The following is a 27,558-nucleotide window of genomic DNA, read 5'->3' on the forward strand; positions in this document are numbered from 1 at the left end:
AGCAAGGGAGTGCTGCCCTGCTCGTTTCCAACCTGGGCCAATTCATCCCTCCTTAGGCAACCTTGTTTCCCTTGCTCCTGGGAGGTCACCATATTGATGTCAAACTTAGTGCAGACGCCTGATTAGCATAGCACACCAACAGCCCAGAAATCCTAGGCTCGAGTGATCCTCCCACTTCAGGCTCCTGAGTAGCTGGTACTATAGGTGCATGCCACCATGCCCAGCTAATTTTTATTTATTTTTTTTGTAGAGATGAGGTCTATGTTTTCCAGGCTGGTCTCGAACTCCTGGCCTCAAGCGATCCTCCAGCCTCAGCCTCCCAAAGCGCTGGGACTATCAGCTGTCCTGACAGAATCTTTTCTATAATGCTTCTGCTCAGTAGGTATCAAGCTATGTTTTTAAAACTCCTGATGAAACGCTATCTTCTAATGCAGCAGTTCATTTATGGAAACCTATTAATACAAAATTCCTTATATTGAATTGAAATTTGCCTCCTTGTAGCTTCTTCCCACTAGACCTACTTTTTTTTTTTAAAGACGGGGGTCTCACTCTGTGGCCCAGGCTGGTCTTGAACTCCTGGCCTCAAGCAATCCTCCTGCCTCAGCCTCCTGAGTAGCTGGGATCACAGGTGAGAGATACTGTGCCTGGCTAGTCCTACTTATCTCAATGCTGCGCCCCCACCCCCACCAACTCTTTTGGCCCTTTATTCAGATGCTAGAGCCTCTACCTTCTTACACTAGAAATTAACACTTTCACTGAGCAAAGTAGGAGGGGGACAATCTTAGTAATAATACAAGAAAGATATAAATAGCTCTTACAAGTCTTGCAAATATAAAGATAATTCTTCAAAGATGTTTCTTTGTTCCCATAGCATCCCATATTTCTCATAAAACTTTATCACACAATTATTGTGAACTGTTGCTTAATATCTGTCTTTCCTGGCAGACGGTGAGCTCTGTAAGGACAGGGACTGTGTTTGTCTTATTTAGCACCAGCTAGGTACAATGTAAACATGTAGTAAGAGCTCAAAAAATATGTTAACATTAACTGCTTCCACCTAGCAAGTACTTGTTAACATTAACTGCTTCCACCTAGCAAGTACTAAGTATGTGGCTGTCACACTAACTAATAAAAAGCAAAGATGGAATTTAAATAGGCTTTCCCAGAGAAAGCTCTCATGCGCTCGCTCTCTCTCAAAGAGTTGCTGGGCCCTCTATGAAACCAAAATTCACCTCCCCCTTTCACTCAAGTCACCTGGGTAGGTGTAGAGGTCAGTGTAACTGCAGGCTTCAGTGGGGGCCCTGTGGCCCCAGGGTTTCCAGCAGGAGCTGGACCCTTAACTGGCTGGAGGACCAGCTGTTTTACTGGTCGGCTGGGCTGGACAATGCGCTGAACAGCAGCCTGGTTCCCAGGGACCTTGGCGGCCAACACTGTATTACCAGAGACAATGGAAACACCTGGTCGAAGGGGTGTGCCGGTTAGCACTTTGGTAAAAGTGACTTTTCCACCATTGGCTGTGCCTGCCACCAGGGGCTGAGCTGTGCTGGTGATACCTTGGGCCTGAATTTGTGCCACATGGGCACCAGTGACTGAGGAGCTCGGTGGGGCCTTAAGGATAACAATCTTAGGGGCTGACTGAGGTGGCTGCCCTCCAGCACTACTGGAGGAGACAGCTGTGGCAGAGACACCCATGAAAGGATTCCCTTGGCTCAGGATCTCCTGGCTCTTGGAGACCTGCAAAAGTCCTGATGTTGGCGTCGATGTCTGTAAGACAGGTTGGGCTGGCTGCTCCTGGCTGGCAGGCTGAGTGGTATAATCATGCAAGGTTATGGATTCTGGAGCTGGAGCTGTGGATTCTTTGGGAAGTTCTGTGGGAGCTGTTTCCTCTGGTGGAGGGACCAGTTCACTTGCTGATGAATTCCCCACATCACCACCTCCACCATCCTGGTTCATCTGATCCAAGGAGTCCAGAGAGCTTGGCAGTCCAAGGGCTTCCTCAATGGGGTCTTGTGTGACCTGATTAAAGCTGTCATCAGTCAGAGAGTCCAGGCCAAATAAATTTGGGTCATCAAACAGATCCATGATGGGGTCTGCCATCTTGGGAAAGTAATGGAGGGTATTTCTCCAAGGTCTAGGGAGGGAAGGGGAGGGGGGGTGCTGGCTCTCCCCTCCCCTCCCCTATTAAGAAAAAAATGTACACAATGTAAGAGGACTACTCTTCAAGTATAGAGGCAAGAAACAAGTGCATGTCAGATTGTCCTGACCTTCATGGAGCAAGATGGCTAGGTCTTCAGAGGAAGATGGTGGAACTCCTGTTGTAGGAATACAAATACAAATGAAAAATAAGCAAAGTTGGTGATCTCAGAAAATTTTTCCTTCTAAGGTACTTTCTTAATATCAAATAGCATGAATATAAGAGGGAAATGTGAGGAAATCTGAGGACGGACATACAGCAGAAAGAACACTCATATTTCTGCTTCAAAACTAAAACTAAAAGAGAAAAATAACAACCCCCTCTTGGGCACTTACACCTACAAACTTTAAAGATTCTGTCTGTCAAGAGCATATGGCTGTCTCTCTCTGTTTAACGATTATTATTCTTTGGTAAAGATAAAATTTAAATTCATTTACCTTCTATTTTCAGTTTTTAAGTTAGTAGAACTCAAAAATATGACACAAGAATTACAGTGACTCTACAGATAAAGGTTTCTGGATATATTCTATTTTATAAATATTTCTTGTGTTTTATATATTTTTACTTACTATTGGCAAAAATAACCATCTTTAACCAAGGCTCATAGTACAATCTCACCAAGCTGATTATACAATTTTACCCAGGAAGTTTTGCAACCTTCATTATAGTTAACATATTAATCTATAATAGGGTTTTTGTTCTCAAGTTCCCTCTCAAGAAACCTTTCTCATATTTAAGATAAAAAATGTCAATTGCAAAGGATTCCACATTTTGTTTCCAATTTACATTCCCAACTTCCTCTCTTACCATCTCTTATATGTATCTTACATTCCAGTCCAACTAGACTATACAATTCCCTTAATGCGATTCCTACCTGTGTGACTTTGCTTATGATGCTGTACTTCCTGCCTGGAACACGTCCTCTCCATCCCAACGCCAATAATCTCTCGCAGCTAAAATCCTACCAACCCTCAAAGGTCTTCGAATCCATTAAGTGAGCCCTGAACCTCTGACCCTTTAACAACTGAGCAACTTGTGATGACTTGAATACCCACACCATTGTTTATACCTTATTTAAAGCACTTACATTTAATATTTTATTATAATGACCTAAGTCTGTCTATATCCTCTGAAGGCCCAAATGGTTACTTTGTGCAAATTGTAAAAAGTTGCCTACTTCTCAAGATGCTTGGAAAATTGCCATACTAAATATATAAAAGTTGGTTATGAATGTATGCAATGTACACTCTCCACAACCCTGTACCATGGCCCAGCTCCTCTTTCTCTAGGAGAAAGTTCTTGGATGATGGGGACTATGTCTTATTTGTCTATGGATCCCTAAAGAACCAGCAGGACATAGCACATATAGTAGCTAATCAAAAAACAGTTAATGAATTATACTTGCTTGCATTATCTGGAGTAAACCATTTGATCCTCACAGAAACTAAATGGTCTTCTTTGATTCTAACATGAGATGGTAAAAAGCTTCCTATCTTGAAAACATGTCTTATGAATGGCTGAAAGTAGGTTTACAAAATCCATGCCTAGGGTTTTAAGTTCATGAAACCAGTGGAAAAAGGAAAAGCTATCAAAGACAGGGAAGTATGTCACCATATAACCCAAATATATGGAAAAGAAATATCTGTTCTTTGTATATGATGACAATATTTGACAATACAGGAAAGTCTTGCTTGGTAAGACCATTTCTCCTAACTTTTAGAAGACACCAGATAAGAAATTTCAGGGACACAGTCCTGACTGAAGGAGACTTTTCCATAAAACCCCCCATGCTATGTTTTTTTCCTTTCCAACCCATCTCACTTATCATTATAAAACAATATAATATGGGTTAATAGATCAGATACTCCAACACAGACAAAGAGAATAAACACATGAGTCAAAATTACAAAGTATACATGGTAGCTCCAACAATGTTAAACAACATCTTCCTTGCTTTAGTAATTGTATACTTTTCATATCTCAACCCAAGATCCATACCATCTCCCATTCCTGGCTAGGCTATTCCATCAGCTCATTCCAGCCTCTCATATCTAATATTTGCCTCCAAATTACTCAAAATGGCAATCGGAAAAGTTATGAATGTTTCCTGATTTAAAGAAAACCTACTCAATAACTTGATATTAATAAATTTCCTCCCCATTATCATCAACTTTTTTCCAGTATACCTACTTTGGCACCAATTATCTTTCATTCTCTATTCACCATCAGAAGTTAAAGTATCTACAGCTAAGAGTAATATAAAAACAACAGTGAAAGTTTCTTTTCTTTTTTTTTTCAAGACAGAGTTTCGCTCCTGTTGCCCAGGATGGAGTGCAATGGTGCGATCTCAGTTCACCGCAACCTCCACCTCCTGGGTTCAAGCGATTCTCCTGCCTCAGCCTCCCGAATAGGTGGGATTACAGGCCTGCGTCACCACGCTCGGCTAATTTTGTATTTTTAGTAGAGACAGATTTTCTCCATGTTGGTCAGGCTGGTCTCAAACTCCCGACCTCAGGTGATCCATCCACCTCAGCATCCCAAAGTGCTGGGATTATAGGCCTGAGCCACCACACCGAAAGTTTCTACTAAATAGAAGTTTATGTTGCAAATAGTTTATAGCCTGCTCCTTTTTCCACGGAGTATTTTGTTACTTCCATGATTCCTTGCTATTTGTTAATTCTAATGCTCTTCCTTTCCCCCATAATGATCCAATTTTAGGCCTAGATTTTTTTTTTTAAATAGGAGAAACGAGGCTAATGGTTTCTGATGAATCTCCTTACCCCCATATTACTTAGTATAAGCTTTTTAAAGATCAATGCATTATCATTTATCTCTCCCTTCCCAATTTTCGAACCAAATTTCTGCTTCTCCTACTTCGGTCTATGCCTAATAATTTAAAAACCTTGCCACCAAGTATCATTACTTCTCAGTCCCATCATCTCACCTATACTGACCCAATTCATCTCATATTTTTATCCTAGTCTCCTACTTCTTTTCTAGCTCCCATCTTTAAACTGTCCTTGAGTCTTACAAGATTAAACCTTCTCCCAACATACATCTAACTTTTTTTAATCCTCCTTCTACTACTATTTGTGGGTTACTCTGGCTATATCCACAAATGGCTTATTTATTCTACCAAGCTCATCCATCTCATGAATCCTCTCATCCATCTCATGAATTCTCTTTCCTTGATTCAAACCCTAGTAGCAAAAATGAACAGATGTTAAGTGGGTTTCAAGGCAAAGTAACTGCCTAGATAAATAAGTCATACCAACTTTTATCACATTAAGAATGAAAAGCAAGTCTTGGCGCACCATTCCCCCAAAAGAGAAACACATGTATGTGCTCAAAAGAAAAGACAAAATTTAGTGGTCGTACTTAGTCACTTTCCATAATTACAAACTAATGACCAGAATCATGACAGAAATCTTGGAGGGCATGTTGGGGGTGAGGAATGGCAGTGGAAGGGAAAAGTAACAAACTAGTCAGTTAAGGTTAAAATCCAAGGCCATCTATCTAGAATCGCCAAATAACAAACCAATAACCTGTAGAAAAATACTTTATTATATATGCCAGCATAGCCCTTCATTTTATCTCCTTCTTGAAGGTGAAACTACTGCTTCCCCTTGAGACAGGTAAACTGATGTTCTTCTGCAGCTTTACCACCTTTAATACAGTTCTTGATTTTTTTTGGAAATCTAGAGTCCCAAGTCTCTCATTCTTATTCTACATTATTCCTCAACCTTGCCCATTTCTATAATAAACTGCCTGTCCTATAAGAAAGTATTTTGTTTTAATTCTACCCTATATTTTTCCATCTCGATCTGTCCATACCTTTCAACAAAGCAGTGATTCTCAACCAGGGGATGGAGACTAAGGTCCTTAAGAAGGGCTTGTGGAAACTGAGGGTGGAGATAAATGTGCAGTTCTTAAAGGTGCATTCAGCATTATAATTTTATATTTATCAAGTGAAAAAACTACATCTCATTGTTTAGGCTATTTATATTTATTAACACTGGATAAAGCCTTCTTGGCCAGTGAAGATCTGTAAAAGACACATGTGAGGAGTAGGGGGCAGAGAAAGAAACATTCCTGGCTTGGCAGAGTTACCAATATCTTTGGGATGGGATAAGATTTCCTATAGCCTCTCAAAAGGAGTTTATCATAATTTACTGTTTATGAGGGATGAGAAACACTAGAAGAGATTAGTTCAGTCATCTAATAGATAAAATTATGTAAAATGAGCTACAGATATCTATTGCCCACTTATAGATTTCTCTGTAGTGACAACCTCTTAGAAGACAATGAACGAATGCAGTATTGAGCAATGCTGACCTCTTTCTGTAATGTGCACTTTTAGAAAGTACCACTCATGACCACTTAACCTCTAGCTGCTCAAAGGTTCGGAAAAGAATAAACTATTTTATTTACTTCAAAGTATAAATCTTGTTGTTGGAAACTGTATCCTTTCAAGATCAGTTGCAGAGAGACATAAGTACATGTTACTGAAACATAAGATGGGTAGAAGCAGCTTAATTTAAATGAGAAATATCTTGAAAATAAAATAATCCAAACGGCTAAAATGAAAATCACCAACATAATTTTAAAAGGAAAGTATTTTAAAACTGTACCATGAAGACATTTGTGAGACACTAAGGGTCTCAAATCTTATACAGAAATGAAAAATAAACACCCAAAGTGAATGCAATCACAATTTAGGGTCAGTAAAGGATCAGGATGGAAAGACATAGGACCAAATTGGAGCCACTCAGATTTCCTAAGTAGATCAAGATCCTAGGCCATTTTCTCTATCTTCACCATTCTCACTGCCAAATGTGTGGCTACTCTGTTTTTGTTTTCCAATTACTGAAAGAGAAAGCACTCACACCTCAATCAAGGGTATGGTCATTTGGGGGAAAATAAGGCTGGTAAAGTAAGACCTTGTTAATAAATCGGAAAAGCAAAATAGACAACTACGAAAGCTAAAGACATGTATTTTCAGGGAGTAAAGAAGAAACTACAGAGACTCTGTACTCAAATGAAAAAAGGGAAAGGGCGAGGTGAGGAAGTGAGGGGTTGATGGAGAAGAAAACGCGACTGGGGTGGGGGTGGGGGGGACCCGGGTACATTACCTGCTCATACTGCCGGGGTTGGTGCCAGTAAGGTCCATAGAGCAGAGGCGGAAGATTTCTGGTAACTGGAGACCCCAAAATGGAAATTAGGTACATGCACTTGAGGTAAGGAGCTAGCGGGGGTGCCCTCCAGGGTGGGGATGGCCAAGACGGGAAGATGCGGGGGGTGGGGGGTGTGGATGCCCGGGGTAGGAGCAATGTTAGGGCGGAAGCTGCAGGCTGAGAAGCCCGACAAGCCCTGAAGGAGAAAAGGAGCCGTGCCTCACCCCAGTGGAGGAGAGAAGTGGCTTTACCTGCAGCGGCTGTGGGGGGCCGGTTCGCCCCTCTCCCTGTCTCTCCAGCACCAGTTCCCCCTCCTCCTGTGCAACCTAACTTGATGCTCCTGCCCGCCCCGCGCCATCATTGGCTAGAGTGCACTGCCAGTCACCAAAGGCGAGAAGACGCAAAGCAACGCAAAGGGCGGGACTACGAGGAGCTCCCTTCCCCCTCCTCCGCAGGTTAGGTTGAGAGCGCACGGAGAGGCCTATCCGGTTTCTAGGGCCGAGGCGAAGCCTGCAGCTTGCTTGAAAAAAAGGGGCTGGCCAGAGGAACAGTCTCATAGTACGCGAAACCAGTCCTGGGGATTAAATTCCCTACCATCCACACTGTATTCTTCACCCTAAAGAGTATAAACTTGGGAGGGAGGGTTCCGCGCTAGGCCAGCTCCGCCTCCCTCTGAATCCCCGGCCTTCCAGCAGCCCTGTCAACCCCTCTCCTGTAGTGACTACACTGTATCCCACTACCTAATGAAAGGGGCCAAATCTTCTTCCCTCCATCGTGGGAGTCAGCCCAGTTGGAATATGGGGCCTTTTAAAGCACTCTTTCTGCCACAACACATAAGGCTGCCGCATTTTTGACACTCCGACCCTTCGATACCAATATGACTTTTTAGACAGTAATTCCTGGGGCCCTCTAACAATTCCCAAACCTTAGCCCCCTCGAAACAAACACTCCTTACCCTCTAAACTCGGTTTCCTGTTCTCCCATTTCTTGAAACTCAGCCCATTTGACCTTTTAATCAGTGTCCACTTTGCGATGTCACTTGAAATCACTCTAGTTCCCAGTGAGACTAGTCAACCCCAGAATGATGGTGTGCAAGCTTAAATCCACCAAACTTTTTTTTTTTTCTTTTTTGAGACAGAGCCTCACTCTGTTGCCCAGGCTGGAGTGTAGTGGTGCAATCTTGGCTCACTGCAACCTCCACCTCCCATGTTCAAGCGATTCTCTTGCCTCAGCCTCCCGAGTAGCTGGGATTACAGGCGCCTGCCACCACACCCAGCTAATTTTTGTATTTTTAGTAGAGACAGGGTTTCACTATGTTGGCTAGGCTGGTCTCGAACTCCTGACCTCAAGTGATCCACCCACCCCAGCCTCCCAAAGTGCTGGGATTACAGGCGTAAGCCATCACGCCCAGTAAGTACACTGTTATTAAAAAGAGCAGTTTGGCCAGGTGTGGTGGTGGCTCATGCCTGCAATCCCAGCACTTTGGGAGGCCGAGGTGGGCAGATTGCTGGTACCCAGGAGTTTGAGACCAGCCTGGGCATTATAGTAAGACCTAGTCTCTTTAAAAAAAAATAAAAAAAAATTAAGAAAGATGCCAGGCGCAGTGGCTCACACCTGTAATCCCAGCACTTTGGGAGAGCGAGGTGGGCAGACCACGAGATCAAGAGATCTAGACCATCCTGGTCAACATGGTGAAACTCCATCTCTACTAAAAATACAGAAATTACTGGGCGTGGTGGCATTCGCCTGTAGTCCCAGCTGCTTGGGAAGCTGAGGCAGGAGAGTCACTTGAACCCAGGAGGCAGAGGTTGCAGTGAGCCGAGATCATGCCACTGCACTCCAGCCTGGTGACAGAGTGAGACTCTGTCTCCAAAAAAAAAAAAGAGCAAAAAAAGGCCAGGTGCAGTGGCTCACACCTGTAATCTCAGCATTTTGGGAGGCCAAGGTGGGCAGATCACTCGAGGCCAGGAGTTTGAGATCAGCTTGGCCAACATAGTGAAACCCCATCTCTATTAAAAATACAAAAACTGGCTGGGAGTGGTGGCACCCACGTGTAGTCCCAGCTACTGGGGAGGGTGAGGCACGAGGATTGCTTGAATCCAGCAGTGAGCCAAGATCATGCCAATGCACTCCAGCCTGAGCAACAGAGTGAGACAATGTCTCAAAAAAGAAAAAAAAAGGGGGGGGGGGGCGGCTTATCTCCTGATCATTAGTTTTCTCTGACAGTATCCTCAACATTGAAATCCTATTTTCTTATACTCTAAGGACACAAATTAGGTAAATCAACTTGCTTTAGATCTCCTATTTTTAAAGATCCTAGCATTACCACTGTCGCTAAAAACACCTAATTACCACTCCTGTAAACAGCAACACTGTTTTCCCATTCACTGTGGCTCAAAACCTCAACAGTCTCTATAACTTCCCCCTGTAGCCACCATCCAATCATTTGCCAAGTGTCACTTATTCTCTTACAATATATAACAAAGATTTTGGAGCTGCCAAAGACTCTGTCAACCTTCTTAGTGTATAATGAGAAAACTGAGGCTTAGAGAGTTGAATGTTTGACTATGAAACTAAGTGGAAGTTAGGATTCATACATCTGACTCCTATTTCTGCTGCCATCTCCCTTACTTATGTAGTTGCTTGTATAAGAGAAAAGCCTCATAAATAATCTCTCTACTCACCCTACTAATCCATTCTGCAACCAGATTAATATCCTAAAACACAGAATGGCCAAATCAGACTCGTGCTTGAAAATTTTCAAAGGCTCCCAATTACTTAAGACAACATCTTATCTTTCCAGTCTTATTTTCCACTATTCGTCTACATATACTTGCTAGCCAAAAAAAGACAAATTACTATTGTTGTTTTTTCTAATCTGAGCCTAATATTGCTGCCTTCAAATTACACACATCTTTCTTTCTTTGCATTACCAAAATCTTACTTACTATCCTCTAAGTTCAACATCAAATGCCTCTTAATTTATTACTTCAATATGTATTGAGTACGTAACATGCTAAGTAATCTGCTAGTATTAGGAATCCAAAAACAAATAAGACATAATCCCTACCCTCAACTCACAGTAAGTAAGAGTGCATTTGTGTATGTATGTGGGAAGAGTTGGTAAAGAGTAGGCAGTATGACAATAGTGACAAATAAAAACAATTATAATACAAGGTGATACATTCAATAAGACCAGCAGGGGCTTAGTAGTTTCTTTTTTATGTTGTCGGGTTTTTTTTCTTGGGAAGGAGTCTCACTCTGTTGCCTAGGCTGGAGTGCAGTGGTACGATCTTGGCTCACCACAACCTCTGCCTCCTGGGTTCAAGCGATTCTCCTGCCTCAGCCTCCTGAGTAGCTGGAATTACAGGTGTCCACCACCATGCCCAGCTAATTTCTGTATTTTTAGTAGAGATGAGGTTTCACCATGTTGGCCAGGCTGGTCTCGAACTCCTGACCTCAGGTGTTCCACCCGCCTCAGCCTTCCAAAGCGTTGGGATTACAGGCGTGAGCCACTGCGTCCAGCCAAGAAAGTAGTTTCTTAAACAATGAAGAAAGGTTACCAAGTGGAAGGGAAAGGTGGGCTGTAAGAAAGGGATATTCAGGCAACAGGGACAGTAAGAGGGAAGGCAAAACAAAGCATAGCAATGAGAAACAGCATGAGACATGTACAGGAAACTCTAGTTCTGTAGTTCAGCCTTGCTAAAGTGTAAATCGCAAAGAAGGAACTGGATGGAGATGAAGTTGAAGGGATAGGTAAGGGCCAGAGCGTGGAGAGCCTTGAATAACATATTAAGGCATTTTCTTTTTTTTTTTCTTTTTTTTTTTTTTGAGACGGAGTCTCGCTCTGTCGCCCAGGCTGGACTGCAGTGGCTGGATCTCAGCTCACTGCAAGCTCCGCCTCCCGGGTTTATGCCATTCTCCTGCCTCAGCCTCCCGAGTAGCTGGGACTACAGGCGCCCACCACCTCGCCCGGCTAGTTTTTTGTATTTTTTAGTAGTGACGGGGTTTCACCATGTTAGCCAGGATGGTCTTGATCTCCTGACCTTGTGATCCGCCCGTCTCGGCCTCCCAAAGTGCTGGGATTACAGGCTTGAGCCACCACATCTGGCCTTAAGACATTTTCTTACAGGTGGATTAGGAGCCACTGAAACATGGAATAACGTAATCAGAATTACATGTTGTTTAGCTAATTCTGGCTTTAGGGGGTGAGAGGAAACAGGACACAGAAGCAGTTAGGAGGCTCTTATAAGAGACCAGAAAGGAGTTGTATAGTGAATATTTGCTGGGTTTTTTTTTTTCTGCTCAGCAACCAAAAGGCCCCTTCCTATATTTTCCATGGAAAGCTGGATCTTATCTTCCCACATGGAGCCTGGGGAGATAGGGCTCAATCACCTCCTCCCCTTCCCAGCAAAGAAGAAGTATGCCTGCACATGACCTAGGCTACTTGAAGTGGATACTCCTGCTGGGGAAGTCTTGACTTTGCAGGAGTAATGCAAAGACCCAGGACCAACCAGTTAGAAAATATTTGGCAATGGCAGACACTAGAGTCCAACTGTAACATCCTATATAGACTGGTCAGTGGTGACCTTGACCTTCTCTTTGGTCTTCCCTCCTTTGATTTCATACCATTCTTTAAACCAAGTTCTCTAACATTCCCATTACTTTTTTGAGCCATTCAATATCCTTCCAATAAATTTTCTTTCTGCTTAAGTTAGCCAAAAGAAAGTCAGTTTCCTGGCCCTCAATGGTTAAACGTACTCGGGGCTCAAAGAAAAAAAAAAAAAAAGTTAGCCAAAAGATGATTCCTGTTGTTTGCAACCAAGAATCCTAACACAATGATTAGGGCCTAAATTATAGCAATACGATTCAAAAGATAGTGATGGAATTTTTTATTGCCCTTTTGCTAAGATCAAGTTTTAAAAATCATAATGGGAGGGAAACGACAAAGCCAGAAACACTTAGGGGATAAAAAATCAGTAGAACCTGGAGTTCAGAGGGAAAGAGGAATAGTTTAGCCATATCAAAAATGAGCTGCCTATAGTATGTTAAGTAGTGACATTCAGTAGGAGGTCGATGTATGAGTCTAAAAGTCCAGCTTGGAGATAGATTTTGATAGTTATTAGCAACTAAATGGTAGCTGTAAAAGTGGAGATTACCCAGTGAATGTGAAGAGCAGACCAAGGATAAGAAAAACTGCAAGGCTGGGAGGCCAAGGCTGGAGAATTGCTTGAGCCCAGGAGTTTGAGATCAGCCTGGGTAACAAAGGGACACTATTTCTACAAAAAAAAAAAAATTGTTTTTAATTAGGGCGGGTGCAGTGGCTCATGCCTGTAATCCCAGCACTGGGAGGTGGAGGCAGGCGGATTGCTTAAGCCCAAGGGTTCAAGACCAGCCTGGGCAACATGGCGAAACCCTGTCTCTACAAAAAATACAAAAATTAGCCAGGTGTGTGACACAGGCCTATAGACCCAGCTGTTTTGAGGGCTGAGGCAGGAGGATTGCCTGAGCCCGGGGAGCTGAGGTTGCAGTGAGTCAAGACTGTGCCACTGTACTTTAGCCTGGGCAACAGAGTCTGACCCTGTCTCAAAACAAAATTTAAAAAAAAATGAACCAGGCATGGTGGCACATGCTGTGGTCTCAGCTACTTGGGAGGCTAAGGTGGGAGGATTGCTTAAGGCTGCAGTGAGCCAAGTTCATGACACTGCATTCTAGCCTGGGTGACAGACCCTATCAGAAAGGAGAAAAGAGAGAGGGGAGGAGAAGGGAGGAGAGGAGAGGAGCGGCGAGGGGAGGAGAGGGGAGAAAGGAAAGAAAGGAAGAAAGAGAACAACTGCACAAATATTGTTGGGAGAGACGAGAATGTTAATGTCTGTGAAGAACTGGAGAACCCATATCCATTCCAAAGAATGTAGCTGCAATTCACCTCTAATTAAGTCCTGCCAAATGGAAACACGTATCCAAGGTTGAAAGAAAACTTCAGATTTTCCAAAAGCCAGAAATGTAGAGTTTTACGTAAAATCTTTTAGGTTTTGACTGTAAATAACTATTTTTTTAAGAAAACTAAACACTATGCAGGATAAAGAAAACACTTAGCTAAGCCGGGCGCGGTGGCTCACGCCTGTAATCCCAGCCCTTTGGGAGACTGAGGTGGGCGGATCACGAGGTCAGGAGATTGTGATCATCCTGGCTAACACAGTGAAACGCCATCTCTACTAAAAATAGAAAAAATTAGCCAGGCGTGGTGGCGGGCGCCTGTAGTCCCAGTTACTCAGGAGGCTGAGGCAGGAGAATGGCGTGAACCCGGGAGGTGGAGCTTGCAGTGAGTCGAGATTGCGCCACTGCAGTCCAGCCTGGGCGACAGTGTGAGACTCCATCTCAAAAAAATAAATAAATAAATAAATAAAAAGAAAAAGAAAGAAAACACTTAGCTGGAGACCCAACTGAGATTTTTAGTGGGGTGAGAAAAGCTGAGGAGGAACCCAGGAAAACATCAGAAATTAAGAATCAGAATAATGCCTTCTTAAGAAGGTAGGGAAAAAACAGCTAGAGAAACAAGAGAGTGCAGTGTCATAGAAGCAGAGAGTAGAGATTTGCAGGGGAAGAGTGATCAATTACATCAAACAAAGCAAAAATGTCCAACAATATAAGAACTTTAAAATGTCCACTGGATGTAATAATTGAAAGCCTTTCTGATACCTACTTTCCACTGTCAAACCAGAAGTAATCTGTCCATGTGAGTTTTCATAGCATTGTGTGTAGTCCTCTTTTAGGATAATTATCTTTTACTTTATATTTTACTTACATTTGTACATGGAATAATGAGCTTTGAAGTCCAAGGGACCTGGGTTCAAATTTCTGTCCCATCAAGAAAATTAACTTTTCTGAGTCTAGCTCATTCCTCTACATAAAGTAGATAACAGTATTAAGTTACAGGGACATTTATGAGGATTAATGAAACAACAGGCACAGTACCTGACACATAACTGCTAAGTCCTAGTAGGTACTCGACAAATGTTGGATAAATTGGAAAAGAAGTTGTTTTTGCCAATATCTGTACCTAGCATATAGTAATCAGCCTGAGAGAGGATCACTACCTAGATTAATGGCCTCCAAAATAGTTTAGCTTCAGTTGGCTAACACCTATGAGCTTGAGTGCACACTCTAGCTCTCTCTCCCTTTATATTAAATCTAATTTAAGGTGAACAGGAATAGCTACATTCTAGATTCTAGAGTCTGAAGATCATGTTCAACTAAATGGCTTTGGTCAGCCTAAGCCTGTTCTAGATGTTCTATGTCACTAGTATCCAATTTTGAGTGGTGAGACCTCACACTCTAAAGGATCCAAGGAAGGGTCATAAAAATTGCAAAAACACTACTCCCACCCTCAAATGTATTTTTTTCCCATGGCTTACAGGACACCACACTTTTCAAGTTTTCCTTCAATCTATGTAACCACTGTTTTTTTTTTTAAACCATTTATTTGCTACTTTTTTCCTATACCACCCCTTAATTGAAGTTCACTTTGGTCCTAGGCCTTCTTTTCATTCTATACTTCCTTTTTCACGGATGTCTAATTCCAATACATCACCTCAATTATTATTATTTTCTTCAATAAATTATATGCTTATGTCTCTCACATCTCTGGGCAAGATGTCACCTTTGAACTCTAGATCTGTATATCCCTCTGCTTACTCCATAGTTTTTCTTGGTAGACTCTCCAGTTCCCCCATCCTCATCCCACCACATGTGCACATACACAAACTGGTAATCATTCTCCAGCATCTCCTATCCAGTCATGGTTGCACAGACCAGAAACCTACCTTACTACCCGTACCCAATATTTTAAATTCCCATCTTTACCTCCTAAATATCCCTCAAATCCATCTACTTCTGCCTTTATTACCCTTTGGCTCAAAAGATGGCTCAATTTACCATCTTCGTTTCCCTGGACTATTGCAATTACCTTCTAACTGGTTCTCTTCCATTCTTCCACTTTAATTCTTATTTATCCTTCAGAGCTTATTTCAACAAAAAGTTGGGCCAGGTGCAGTGGCTCACGCCTGCAATACCAGCACTTCGGGAGGCCGAGGCGGGTGGATCATAAGGTCAGGGATGCAAGACCTGCCTGGTCAAGATGGTGAAACCCTGGCCGGGTGTGGTGGCTCACATCCGTAATCCCAGCACTTTGGAGACTGAGGCAGGTGGATCACCTGAGGTCACGAGTTCAAGACCAGCCTGGACAATATGGCGAAACCTCATCTCTACTAAAAACAATTTTAAAAAAAAATTAGCCAAGCGTGGTGGTGTGCGCCTGTAATCCCAGCTACCCGGGAGGCTGAGGTGGGAGAATTGCTTGAACCTGGGAGGCAGAGGTTGCGGTGAGTCAAAATCGTGCCACTGCACTCCAGCCTGGGCGACAGAGCGGGATTTGGTCTCAAAAAAAAAAAAAAAAAAAAAAAAAGTGAGCTGGGCGCAGTGGCTCACACCTGTAATCCCATCACTTTGGGAGGCCAAGGCGGGTGGATCACGAGGTCAGGAGTTTGAGACCAGCCTGGCCAAGATGGTGAAACTCCGTCTCTACTAAAAATACAAAAATTAGCTGGGCGTGGTGGCAGGCACCTGTAATCCCAGCTACTCGGGATGCTGAGGTAGGAGAATCACTTGAACCTGCGAGGTGGAGGTTGCAGTGAGCCGAGATCACGCCACTGCACTCCAGCCCGGCAACAGAGCTAGACTCCTTCTCAAAAAAAAGATGGTGAAATCACGTCTCTACTAAAACTACAAAAATTAGCCAGGTGCGGTGGCAGGCACCTGTAATCCCAGCTACTCGGGAGGCTGAGGCAGGAGAATTGCTTGAACCCGGGCAGCAGAGGTTGCAGTGAGCCAAGATCATGCCACTGCACTCCAGCCTGGGTAACACAGTGAGATTCCGTCTCAAAAAAAAAAAAAGAAAAGAAAAGAAAAGAAAACAGTTTTCCTTGATTTCCCAAACTAGTAACAGCTAAAATTGTTGAATGTACATTACATGCCAGGCACTCTTCTAAGCAATGAAAACGTATTAACATATTTAATTTTCTTTCTTTCTTTTTTTTTTTTTTGAGACAGGGTATCATTCTGTCACCCAAGCTGGAGGGCAGTGGCACCATCTCGGCTCACTGCAACCTCTGCCTTCCAGGCTCAAGCAATTCCTCTGCTTCAGCCTCCCAAGCAGCTGGGACAACAGGCACACGCCACTATGCTCAGCTAGTTTTGCATTTTTGGTAGAGACGGGGTTCCGCCATGTTGCCCAGGCTGGTCTGGAACTCCTGGCCTCAAGTGATTGGCCGGCCTCAGCTTCCCAAAGTACTGGGATTACTTTGGCGTGAGCCACAGCTCCTGGCCTCTTATTTAATTTTCTTAACAAGACCAAAATAACTATCTCTATTTCACAAATGTAGAAACTGAGGCACAAAGAGATAATACCTTGCCCAATATCCTACAGCTAGTGAAAAGTGGTACCAGATTCAGATTTAGGCAGTATAGCTCCAGAAGACACATTCTTAACCACTGTACTATACTATGCTCTAGGTTACATGCCCCATTATAAATTCTTTTATAACATCCAGTACTTCTCCTTTGTTGTAGAGATTGAATAACTGATTATATAATTGTTTGACGTCTACTCCCTCTCCCCCATTAGAATGCAAGTTCCACAAGGGTAAGGGCTTGCGTATGGCTTGTCCATTACAGTATTCCCTTTGCTTATCAGGTGGTAATGGGCATTCAATGTATTTTTGTTGAAGGAATGCACTGAACTTCTAGTCGAAGGTGTGTGGGAGAGAGGTTTCTGGGCCAAAGCAATGGCTTCCCTCACTCAGACTGCATGACAGCAAAAGGGCAGTAGCAGTTTCCTACTAGAAACATTCAGAAGAAGTATCATAAAATCACAAGCACCTTCACTTTTTAGTAGCTGTAGCAGACACAGCTTTTACATAGAACAAAAGGGGTTGTATGGCACTACATATAAAAGACTGTTTTTTAGAGTGAGGTACTCGCTGTTGACAGTAATGAAATGTTAGTTACCCCATTAGGTTTAGGACTATAATGCCTCAATGGTGACCAATTCCAGCTGTGGTCAGAAGTGAATGGATGACACTATATCCTATGTTTTTTTTTTTTTTTGAGACAGCGTCTCCCTCTGTTGCCCAGGTTGGAATGCAGCAGCACGATCTCGGCTCACTGCAACCTCCTCCCTCCAGGGTTCAAGCGATTCTCCCACTTCAGCCTCCTGAGTAGCTGGGATTACAGGCACGTACCACCACGCCTGGTTAATTTTTGTATTTTTAGAAGAGACGGGGTTTAACCATATTGGTCAGGCTTCTCTCAAACTCCTGACCTCAGGTGATTAACCCGCCTCAGCCTCCCAAATTGCTAGGATTACAGGTGTGAGCCACTGCGCCCGGCCGGATGACACTATATCCTTATGACTCAAAAACAGAGCACGGATTCTTTTCTTATTTTCTAAGTCAACCTCATTGCAGATTTTTTTCCCAGTAAAATCCTCAAGTTTTGGCCTAAGTCTGAAGACAGAAAATAAGAGCCTAATCTTTGAGGAACATTAGACTTAGGTCAAGTTTGGACTAGATCTGGAGAAGCTGCTCTTCACTGGCTCATGGTCACTAAGGTGAAAATAATACTGTGTTCTAGATGAGAAATCTCTAACTGGGCCAATGTTCACCTTATACTACCACTTTTGGGTATCCAACATAGTAACAATATATATTAATTTAGGTAACAGATTCCTGTCCTCTTCATGCTCCCCCACATGCATTCCTGCATGCCCTATTTTAACTGAGCCAAGTACACATAAATGTGTTCAGCCTAATAGAAAAATATAAATATTTACTTAATTCAACCAGAGACTATAAGGAATTGTTTTCACTGCAATAATTATGCTAAAAGAGTATGTGTGGGAGGAGAAACATCATAAAGCACTGTTATTATCAGACTTGTGCCTAAAAACTGACCCCAGTGACATGGGATTCATGAAATTTTAATGGGCTAAACTGACTTGCATTGGCTAAAAAAGTGAGTTACATGCAAGACTGACCAAGTCATTTTCCCCTGTACAGCTTAAAATATTTCACATAATCTTATCTTCAAAATAACTAAGTTAAATAAAAGAAACAAACTATTTATTCTTTTCCCTTTTAACAGAGATACAAAGACAAAAATAAATCTTACATTCTCAAGGTTCTACAATTGCTAAAGGCATAGCTTTAACAAGCTACTGAATACCTACCTACCTGTCTAGTGTTCTGGTCAAAGACAGTTTGCACACAGGGGTCAGCACTGAACTTTGGTTTTGTTTTGTTTTGTTTTGTTTTTTGAGATGTAGTCTCACTCAGTCGCCCAGGCTGGAGTGCAGTGGCTCAATCACAGCTCACTGAAAGCTCCGCCTCCCAGATTCAAGCGATTCTCCTGCCTCAGCCTCCTGAGTAGCTGGGACTACAGGCGCGCCACTACCCCCAGCTAATTTTTTTTTTTTTTTAATTTTTAGTAGAGACGGGGGTTTCACCATGTTGGTACGGCTGGTCTCAAACTCCTGACCTCATGATCCGCCTGCCTCGGCCTCCCAAAGTGCGGGGATTACAGGCGTGAGCTACCGCGCCTGGCCCAGCACTGAATTTTTAAAAGGAGGGAGGCTGGGCCAGGCGCGGTGGCTCACGAATGCAATCCCAGTACTTTGGGGGGCCGAGGCGGGCGGATCACGAGGTCAGGAGATTGAGACCATCCTGGCTAACATGGTGAAACCCTCTTTCTACTAAAAATACAAAAAATTAGCCGGGAGTGGTGACGGGCGCCACCTCCCACTACTCGGGAGGCCGAGGCAGGACAACGGTGGGAACCCCGGAGGCGGAGCTTGCAGTGAGACGAGATCGCACCACTGCACTCCAGCCTGGGCGACAGAGCAAGACTCCGTCTCAAAATAAATAAATTAATTAATTAATTAAATAAATTAAAAAGAGGGAGGCTGGATAATAAATGGGGCTTTGAAGTCAGACCAGAGTTCCTCTTACCCTTGGTTGTGTTACCTAACCTCACAGTCTTTTTTTATTTTCCCTGTAAAATGAAACTAGCACCACATACATTTCAGAGTTATTCTAAAAATTAAAAGATAACATACAATGCTTGGCACATAGCAGGCAAATAAAAAGGAATTTATTATTCTCCATCCAATATTTTTAAACAGTACCACTGAAGGCTTCTCTCAAAGCAAAATTACTCCTCAGAGACTTGGCAGAGCTGATCTGTTAGGCAGAATGGAGGGATACCGAAATAGATGTAAAAGTTTCACAATTATATGGCAGGACTGCTGGGCAGGATGAAAGCACTCCAGTACTACCGTGCTGAGAAAGCAGCACAAGTCTTTAACATCATAATCATGAAACAGATTTCAACCAGCACTTGTGATCTAGAGTCACATCCCAGGTAATTCAACTAATCACTTTTATGTTTGTAGGAATATGTCAGTGTCTATTTCTTAAGTATTCCATTTACTTCACAATACCTGCTTGTGGTAACTTTCAGTTTCCAAATGACTAGACTGTCCCTTGGCAGTTCACATGCCCAGATCCAGCTTATTTAGTTTTTGACTCCCATGACTTTCAGGAGCGTAGTGAAAAGAAGTAACCATTGCTATACTATATATTTAAAATTTCATTTAAAAAAGGTCCCAACAGCAGTCCTATTTGTAAAACACACAAAAGCACTACATTTTATAGGAGAATTGACATGCAAATTAAGGAAGAACTGACTAATGTGCCCCACACCCAGAAAGGGGGGAAAAACAAGAATGACTGGGTACTGAGTAGAAGAAATGAAAAATACTGAGTAAAAGTTCAATGTTCATGTAACTTGCTAGCCCCTATTCAAAAACCCACTAATTGGTGCAGCAGCAATAGAAAATGAAAAAAAAAAAGATGAAAAAATTCAAAAATCCAGAAACACCTTACTATTCATGCTGTTTACTTAGATATATGTGTATCTGATAAAATCATGTTTCATACACGAAATTCTGTTATGATTTGGGTCTATCTAAATAGGCAGCCAAACTATAGAAATCATTGGTTTCTTCTAGAACTAACCAAAAGAAATTCCCATATCACTAATATGACAATGTTGTTCTAAATAACCATGTCCCAAAGAAATAATCCCCAAAGATATAGTGCATCCCCAAAGTATGTAGTGGAAGAAAAAAAGAAAGCAGGAAATTCCAAAGGTTTCTGTAATAACACAAGAGACAATTTGAGAAACCTTAAACATTTTACAACTCTCAGCTGAGCACTGTGATATGGGCCGGCCTATAACCCCAGCTACTTGGGAGGCTGAGACAGGAGGACTACTTGGGCCAAAAAGTTTGAGGTTGCAGTGAGCTATATAATTGCACCACTGCACTCCAGCCTACATAACAAACAGAGCAAGATTCTGTCTCTTAAAAAAAACAAAAACAAACAAAGCAAAAACAGAAAAAAAATGTGTAAGACCTTATAGCTGTTGAGTATCCTTCTCTCAAATACAATTAAAAATTCAGTTACTATATATCCTATATTGGAAAGCTACTGACATAGTCTTAGAAGAATTACAGACTCTGAAAACAAAAAGGTGTTATTAGGAAATTACTAATCACTGGAATATTGAGACACTACCCAAAGGATTGGCACTATTGGCCGGGCGCGGTGGCTCAAGCCTGTAATCCCAGCACTTTGGGAGGCCGAGACGGGCGGATCACGAGGTCAGGAGATCGAGACCATCCTGGCTAACACGGTGAAACCCCGTCTCTACTAAAAAATACAAAAAAAACTAGCCGGGCGAGGTGGCGGGCGCCTGTAGTCCCAGCTACTCGGGAGGCTGAGGCAGGAGAATGGCGTGAACCCGGGAGGCGGAGCTTGCAGTGAGCTGAGATCCGGCCACTGCACTCCAGCCTGGGCGACAGAGCGAGACTCCGTGTCAAAAAAAAAAAAAAAAAAAAGGATTGGCACTATCACATTTAAGGTGCTAACATACAAGGGAGCAATGAAGCACAGTCCTGGTAAATTATCTGGTAATTTCAGTAGCATGCTATTTAATTATCTTTTTAAAATGAAATAAACAAATAAAATGAAGTCATATACAATAAACATCTATGGACATATTATTAATATACAAAGGAAAGAAAATCAGGGATATTTCACTTCTTAAAATGACAAGGTCAACTCTTAATAATTACACATAACAGTAAATCATAGTTCTGAAAGCTCTTTCCAAACAAACTACTGAGAATATACTACAGGAGAATCTGAATTTGAAGAGGCTAGAATGTTGTCTAAGATCCCTACACTGCTCCACTGCTTAAAATATATTCCTGGATCTCTCCCTGCTGAAGACTAATGTAAAAGTAATTATCAACCAGGCGCGGTAGCTCACGCCTAGAATCCCAGCTCTTGGGGAGGCAGAAGCAGGAGGATAGCTTGAGCCCAGGAGTTTGAGACCAGCCTGGCCAACATAGTGAAACCCCGTTTCTACTAAAAACACAAAAAATTAGCCAGGCATGGTGGCACATACCTATAGTCCCAGCTACTCAGGAGGCTGAGGCAGGAGAGTCACTTGAACCTGGGAGGCGGAGGTTGTGGTGAGCCAAGATCGCCCCATTGCACTCCAGCCTGGGCAACAGAGTGAGACTTGGTCTCAAAAAAAAAAAAAAAAAAAAGTAATTATCTATGCCAGGCTAATTTCTATCTATGCCTGCTGGAATTTTTATTATTTTGCACCATACAGTTAATGGGTAGAAATTACATGCTTTAAGTCTCCTGCTGCAACCTGAAGGCAGCAAATAAGATATTTTGAAGTTGACCATTTTGCTTCATGTTACATTAACAAACTAAGGGCCTAGTGAAGGATGGAAACTATATAATTGATAATAAAAGGGCAAAAGAAATGTTACCTAGAGAACAGCTTAATGAGAAACCTCGGAGATTAAGATACTTTGTAGTTTAAATGTAAAACGTAGGCCGGGCGCGGTGGCTCAAGCCTGTAATCCCAGCACTTTGGGAGGCCGAGACGGGCGGATCACGAGGTCAGGAGATCGAGACCATCCTGGCTAACACGGTGAAACCCCGTCTCTACTAAAAAATACAAAAAACTAGCCGGGCGAGGTGGCGGGCACCTGTAGTCCCAGCTACTCGGGAGGCTGAGGCAGGAGAATGGCGTAAACCCGGGAGGCGGAGCTTGCAGTGAGCTGAGATCCGGCCACTGCACTCCAGCCTGGGCGGCAGAGCGAGACTCCGTCTCAAAAAAAAAAAAAAAAAAAAAAAAATGTAAAACATTAAGTAACTACAAAGAGGTGGACTTATTTTACAATACAAATACAATAAAAACTTTTAAGTTTCATTTAAAGTTTACTCACACACAAAACTGAGAGATTAAAGGAGAAAAAGGTTATCCAAGACAAAATCTAGAATGCAGTAAATGTTTTGTTGTTGTTTTGAGACAGAGTCTCTCTTGGCTACAGTGCAGTGGTGCGATCTCAGCTCACTGCCATCTCTGCCTCCCTGGTTCAAGCGATTCTCCTGCCTCAGCCTCCAGAGTAGCTGGGCCTACAGGACCGCACCACCACACCCAGCTAATTTTTGTATTTTTTTCAGTAGAGACGGGGTTTCACCATGTTGGCTAGGATGCCCACCTTGGCCTCCCAAAGTGCTGGGATTACAGGCGTGAGCCACCACACCCAGCCAGAATGCAATAAATGTTAAATAAACTTCAGGTAAAAGAAAACTTCAGGCCAGGTGTGGTGGCTCACGCTTGTAATCCTAGCACTTTGGGAGGCTGAGGCAGGCAGATCAGCCTGAGGTCAGGAGTTTGAGACCAGCCTGGCCAACATGGTGAAACCCTGTCTCTACTAAAAATACAAAAAATTAGCCAGGCATGGTGGCACATGCCTGTAACCCCAGCTACCACTTGAACCCAGGAGGCAGAGGTTGCAGTGAGTCGAAATCACGCCACTGCACTACAGCCTGGGTGACATAGTGAGACTCATCTCAAAAAAACAACAACAACAACAAAAAAAACAACTTCATACAACAACTTCATTACATGGAAATACAACTGTCAGCCGGGCACAGTGGCTCACACCTGTAATCCCAGCACTTTGGGTAGCTGAGACAGGCCGATCACGAGGTCAGGAGTTAAAGACCAGCCTGGCTAATATGGTGAAACCCTGTCTCTACTAAAAATACAGAAATTAACCGGGTGTGGTGGTGCACGCCTGTAGTCCCAGCTACTCGGGAGGCTGAGAAAGAAGAATCACTTGAACCTGGGAAGCAGAGCTTGCAGTGAGCAGAGATAGCACCACTGCATTCCAGCCTGGGTGACAGAGAGAGACTCTGTCTCAAAAAAAAAAAAAAAAAAAAAGAAAAGAAATACAACTGTCAGGCTGGGTGTGGTGGCTCACACATGTAATCCCAGCACTTCGGGAGGCCAAGGTGGGAGCATCACTTGGGCCGCGGAGTTCAAGACCAGCCAGGGCAAGATGGCAAAGACCCCCGTCCCTTAAGAAAGAAACACAACTCTCATTTGGGTACTAGGTACCAAAGAAAGACCACATCTTGAACATTAGGGTCCCTTTACATTCCCTAAAAGGTTTCAGTTAAACAGAAGCAAAAACGTACAATGTCAGCGAATTAAGCAAAAAGAAAAGTGCAAAAAATCACAGGAAGATGAAAAGATCACCAACTTGGAGAGGCAAAAGAATAAAAGATCATAGATGATGAAAGAGGGAATATAAATAGTTAAAGTGAGATAAGAAACATGATAGTCTATCAATGAATCAAATGCTAAAGGTAAAATAGTAAATATTATACCACAATGGTCACAGTAATGTAAGGACAGGTCATGCAAAGACCTGCAGATCAAGGACTTGCTCAAATGCAACTCCAGAAGTAGAGTGACTTCTAGAGATGAAAGTGGAGACTCAGAGAAATGTTTGTCTTCTGTTTTCCTCACAAGTATGAGGCTGGATGTAAGCTCAGAACATAGCTTAACTCTTTCAGAGCTGTAGACAAACAGCTCACTAAAATATTTAATATTCATCTGAATGTTACAGTCCTTTCACAGATGAGAATACCAAATCTTATTTCTTCAGTAAGCAAGCACTGTTTTGACACCCACAAATTAATCTTATGTGGTAGTTTTGCTTAGAAAAGTGGCTCATGCCTGTAATCACAGCACTTCGGGAGTCCGAGGCAGGAGGAACACAAGGTCAGAAGTTCAAGACCAACCTGGCCAATACGGTGAAACCCCGTCTCTACTAAAAAAAAAAAAAAAAAATTAGCCAAGCGTGGTGGCAAGCACCTGTAATCCCAGATACTCGGGAGGCTGAGGCAGGAGAACTGCTGGAACCTGGGAGGCAGAGGTTGCAGTGAGCCCAGATCGTGCCATTGCACTCCAGCCTGGGTGACAGAGCAAGACTCTGTCTCAAAAAAAGGAAAACTGACAAAATCAAAAGAGCAGATGCACAGGACAGATCAAACATGGAGAATACAAAAACTGTTCAAGTACTCATACATTGTTCCATTATATCCCTTATCCCAATCCATTACTCCTTTGCTATTTCACTCTCGATGTGTCACCCAGGCTGGAATGCAATGACACGATCTTGGCTCACTGCAATCTCCACCTCCAGGGTTCGAGCTATTTTCATGGCTTGGCCTCCCATGTAGCTGGGACTAAAGGCGCACGTGACCATGCCCAGCTAATTTTTTTTGTATTTTTTGTACTTTTAGAGACGGGGTTTCACCATGATGGTCAGGTTGGTCTCGAACTCCTGACTTCGAGTGATCCGCCCGCCTCCACCTCCCAAAGTGCTGGGATTACAACCGTAAGCCGCGGCGCCTAGCCCACTATTTAAGTTTTAAACCTTCTCCCAAGCCTGTCTCTTCACACATGCCTACTCTCTCTTTGGCCAACGTCTTTCACTTGCCTTCAGATCCACTGGCACGCCTCTCTTGTAGCAGAAGGTGTTCTTACATGGAAAATGTTTTTCTTATCATAACTCTTTTTTTAAGGGTTGGGATAATTCCAAGTACTTGAAATAAGTTTCTCACATCTTGCTCTATGAGGTTGACTAGGATTTGTTCTGAAACCAATTGGGTGACCAATACAAAAGAAATTCCTAAGCAGAAAACATGATCTAATTAACACAGGACACTATCCAAATCACAAACTCACTTTCGATATGTAATGTGCCCCATACCAGATGACTTCAGCAGATGCTAACCTAGGCTGAGAATCCTTGCCTGAGTCGACAAACTCAGAAAAGCATGGAGATGAAACGATCTGTAGACACTGGTGTGATGGTAGAGGATGGAGCAGACACTGATAAGGCAGCTCCCCTGGCTTGTGTTTGGGGCGCTCCGCTCTTTATTCTTTAATAGAAAAAGACAGAGTTCTAAATCTCTGCCTTATGGCTCACTTTGCTTAGCCATACAAAAGAGATCGGTCCACTATATACCTTTTCTGTGAAGACCCTAATCACTTCAAGACTATCGCTTAAAAAGCAAGAGACTGCTGCATTTGCACAGCTTCTGCAGGGAAATTCCCTGCGACACTAGAGACAGGTAAATAAAGAAACTGCATTCGCTCCAAGGCAGGGGGAGGGGTCTTCTATCAGTGAAGTAAACCACTGAGTTCTGCAGACCTGTCAAGGAAGATCCAAGGCTTGAGCTCCTGTCTTCCCACCATCTCTAAACATTCTCCAACAGCCTGCTCTTCACTCCCAGGAGACCCACAAAACTTACACCTGAGAATAAGTAAAAATCTGCATACGCTTACCCCATGCTTTCCTACCCACCTTTATTATTAAAATACAGAAGAAAAAAGAAGAATAAAAAGAAGTAGAAAACCCTAACCACCGATTTCTGAATCCAAAGTATGGAGTAACCAAACGGGGCCGGGGAGTTTTCCCTTCTCTGAAGAGAGAACAAGGCGCCGCCTCCAATCTACACTACGCCCAGTAATGCAATGACAAGCCCTAAAAACTCCACAGCGTCCCAGGCAGTCCCTCGCGGCTCGGCCCGGCAGCCACCCTCTCCCCCGACCTCTCACAAAGGAGACTGGTTCAGTCCGGAGCATCACCCCGCACCTGATCCCTCCCAACTAGGGGGCGAGCAGGGGGTGGAAGAGAGAGGAGGAGGAGTTACTTAAATCAAATCTCTGAGAGCCTCAGCTTTTGCTGACTCCTGGGCCAGCACTGAGGAGCGGGTGTGAGCGGGAAGCTTACCTGTGCAAAGTCCTGGTGCTTCCTTTCCAGGCAGTGTTTCAACTCACCCTCTCCGAGAACAAGGCGCCTTCCGGCGGAGCATGGCCAGCCCTCGCCTCAATCTAGCTTGCTAGTAGTCCATTCTCCCTAGGCTCCGCCCCCCTGCGCTCCCATCCGCCAATGGCAGCACCGAAGCCCGGCCTCTTCCAGCGAGCTAATGTGAGCGCCATCCAGGAAGTCTCTTGAGAGTGGAAGGTCCTAGGAGGATGAGACGGGTACGTAGGCGACCACAAATATGCCTGATTGAAAATAAAACCTGGCGGCGGCTCGCCTCTGACGGCTCAGTTCACAGGCGACCAGGCCCCTCGGCATCTATTTTTGACCCCCGCCATTGGGGGCGCTCTGAACTAAAATAACACTTAGTTACCTACTTCTGGGAAGCCATCTTGGCTCAGACTCGGGGACGGGGTGAGAGTGCTTAAAGAATCTGAAGCCCCTGTCGGCGTTCTGTCCGACTATCTAGGTCCAGCCCGAACATACTCTCTGTATACACTCAGGATGCCCCTCAGTCACGACGTGAAACCCTTGGAATAATGCCATATGTGGTTACGGGCAACCACCACCACCCTCTCACTTAACTGTAGGAGTAAAGCAATTTTAACAAATCGAATAAGCAAAAATTAATTCTTCTAATGACAGTGAAAGTTACAGTTTCCTAGGGTAATCCTTTATGGCCAGCTCACTCAAAATATCAGGACATGTATCTATTCTAGGTGCTACTAAAATCTTAATGATTCACTGCAAATTTTCCAGTAGGGGCACTGTGAATCAGTTGGAAATCAAGAACAGGACTTAAGGAGGAATTCCTTTTTTTTTTTTTTTTTTGAGACGGAGTCTCGCTCAGTCACCCAGGC

General features: G+C 43.3%; 1 protein-coding gene across 19 annotated transcripts in view; it reads right to left on the reverse strand.

Annotated features, from left to right (window-relative positions):
- CHD8 (chromodomain helicase DNA binding protein 8) overlaps window positions 1-26,758 on the reverse strand; it is a 67,990-nt gene extending 41,232 nt beyond the window's left edge. For 6 of the 19 annotated variants that reach the window (XR_012415525.1, XR_012415524.1, XM_073996904.1 and 3 more), the window contains exons 1-2: window positions 26,666-26,758; window positions 1,255-2,312 (exon numbers count right to left, since the gene is read on the reverse strand). Coding sequence is in view for 16 of the 19 variants with exons in the window: in XM_073996904.1 (XP_073853005.1) it covers window positions 1,255-2,097 (843 nt within the window). In the remaining 3 variants the exon portion in view is untranslated. Of the gene's footprint in view, window positions 1-818; window positions 2,313-7,326; window positions 7,478-7,619; window positions 7,672-26,665 lie in introns of those variants that run through there. The other 13 variants (XM_065547448.2, XM_065547445.2, XM_073996906.1 and 10 more) reach the window with 10 other exon arrangements.
- Between the last annotated feature and the right edge of the window lie 800 nt (window positions 26,759-27,558).

This window comes from Macaca fascicularis, chromosome 7 (genome assembly GCF_037993035.2).
Source record: "Macaca fascicularis isolate 582-1 chromosome 7, T2T-MFA8v1.1".
Lineage (NCBI taxonomy): Eukaryota > Metazoa > Chordata > Mammalia > Primates > Cercopithecidae > Macaca > Macaca fascicularis.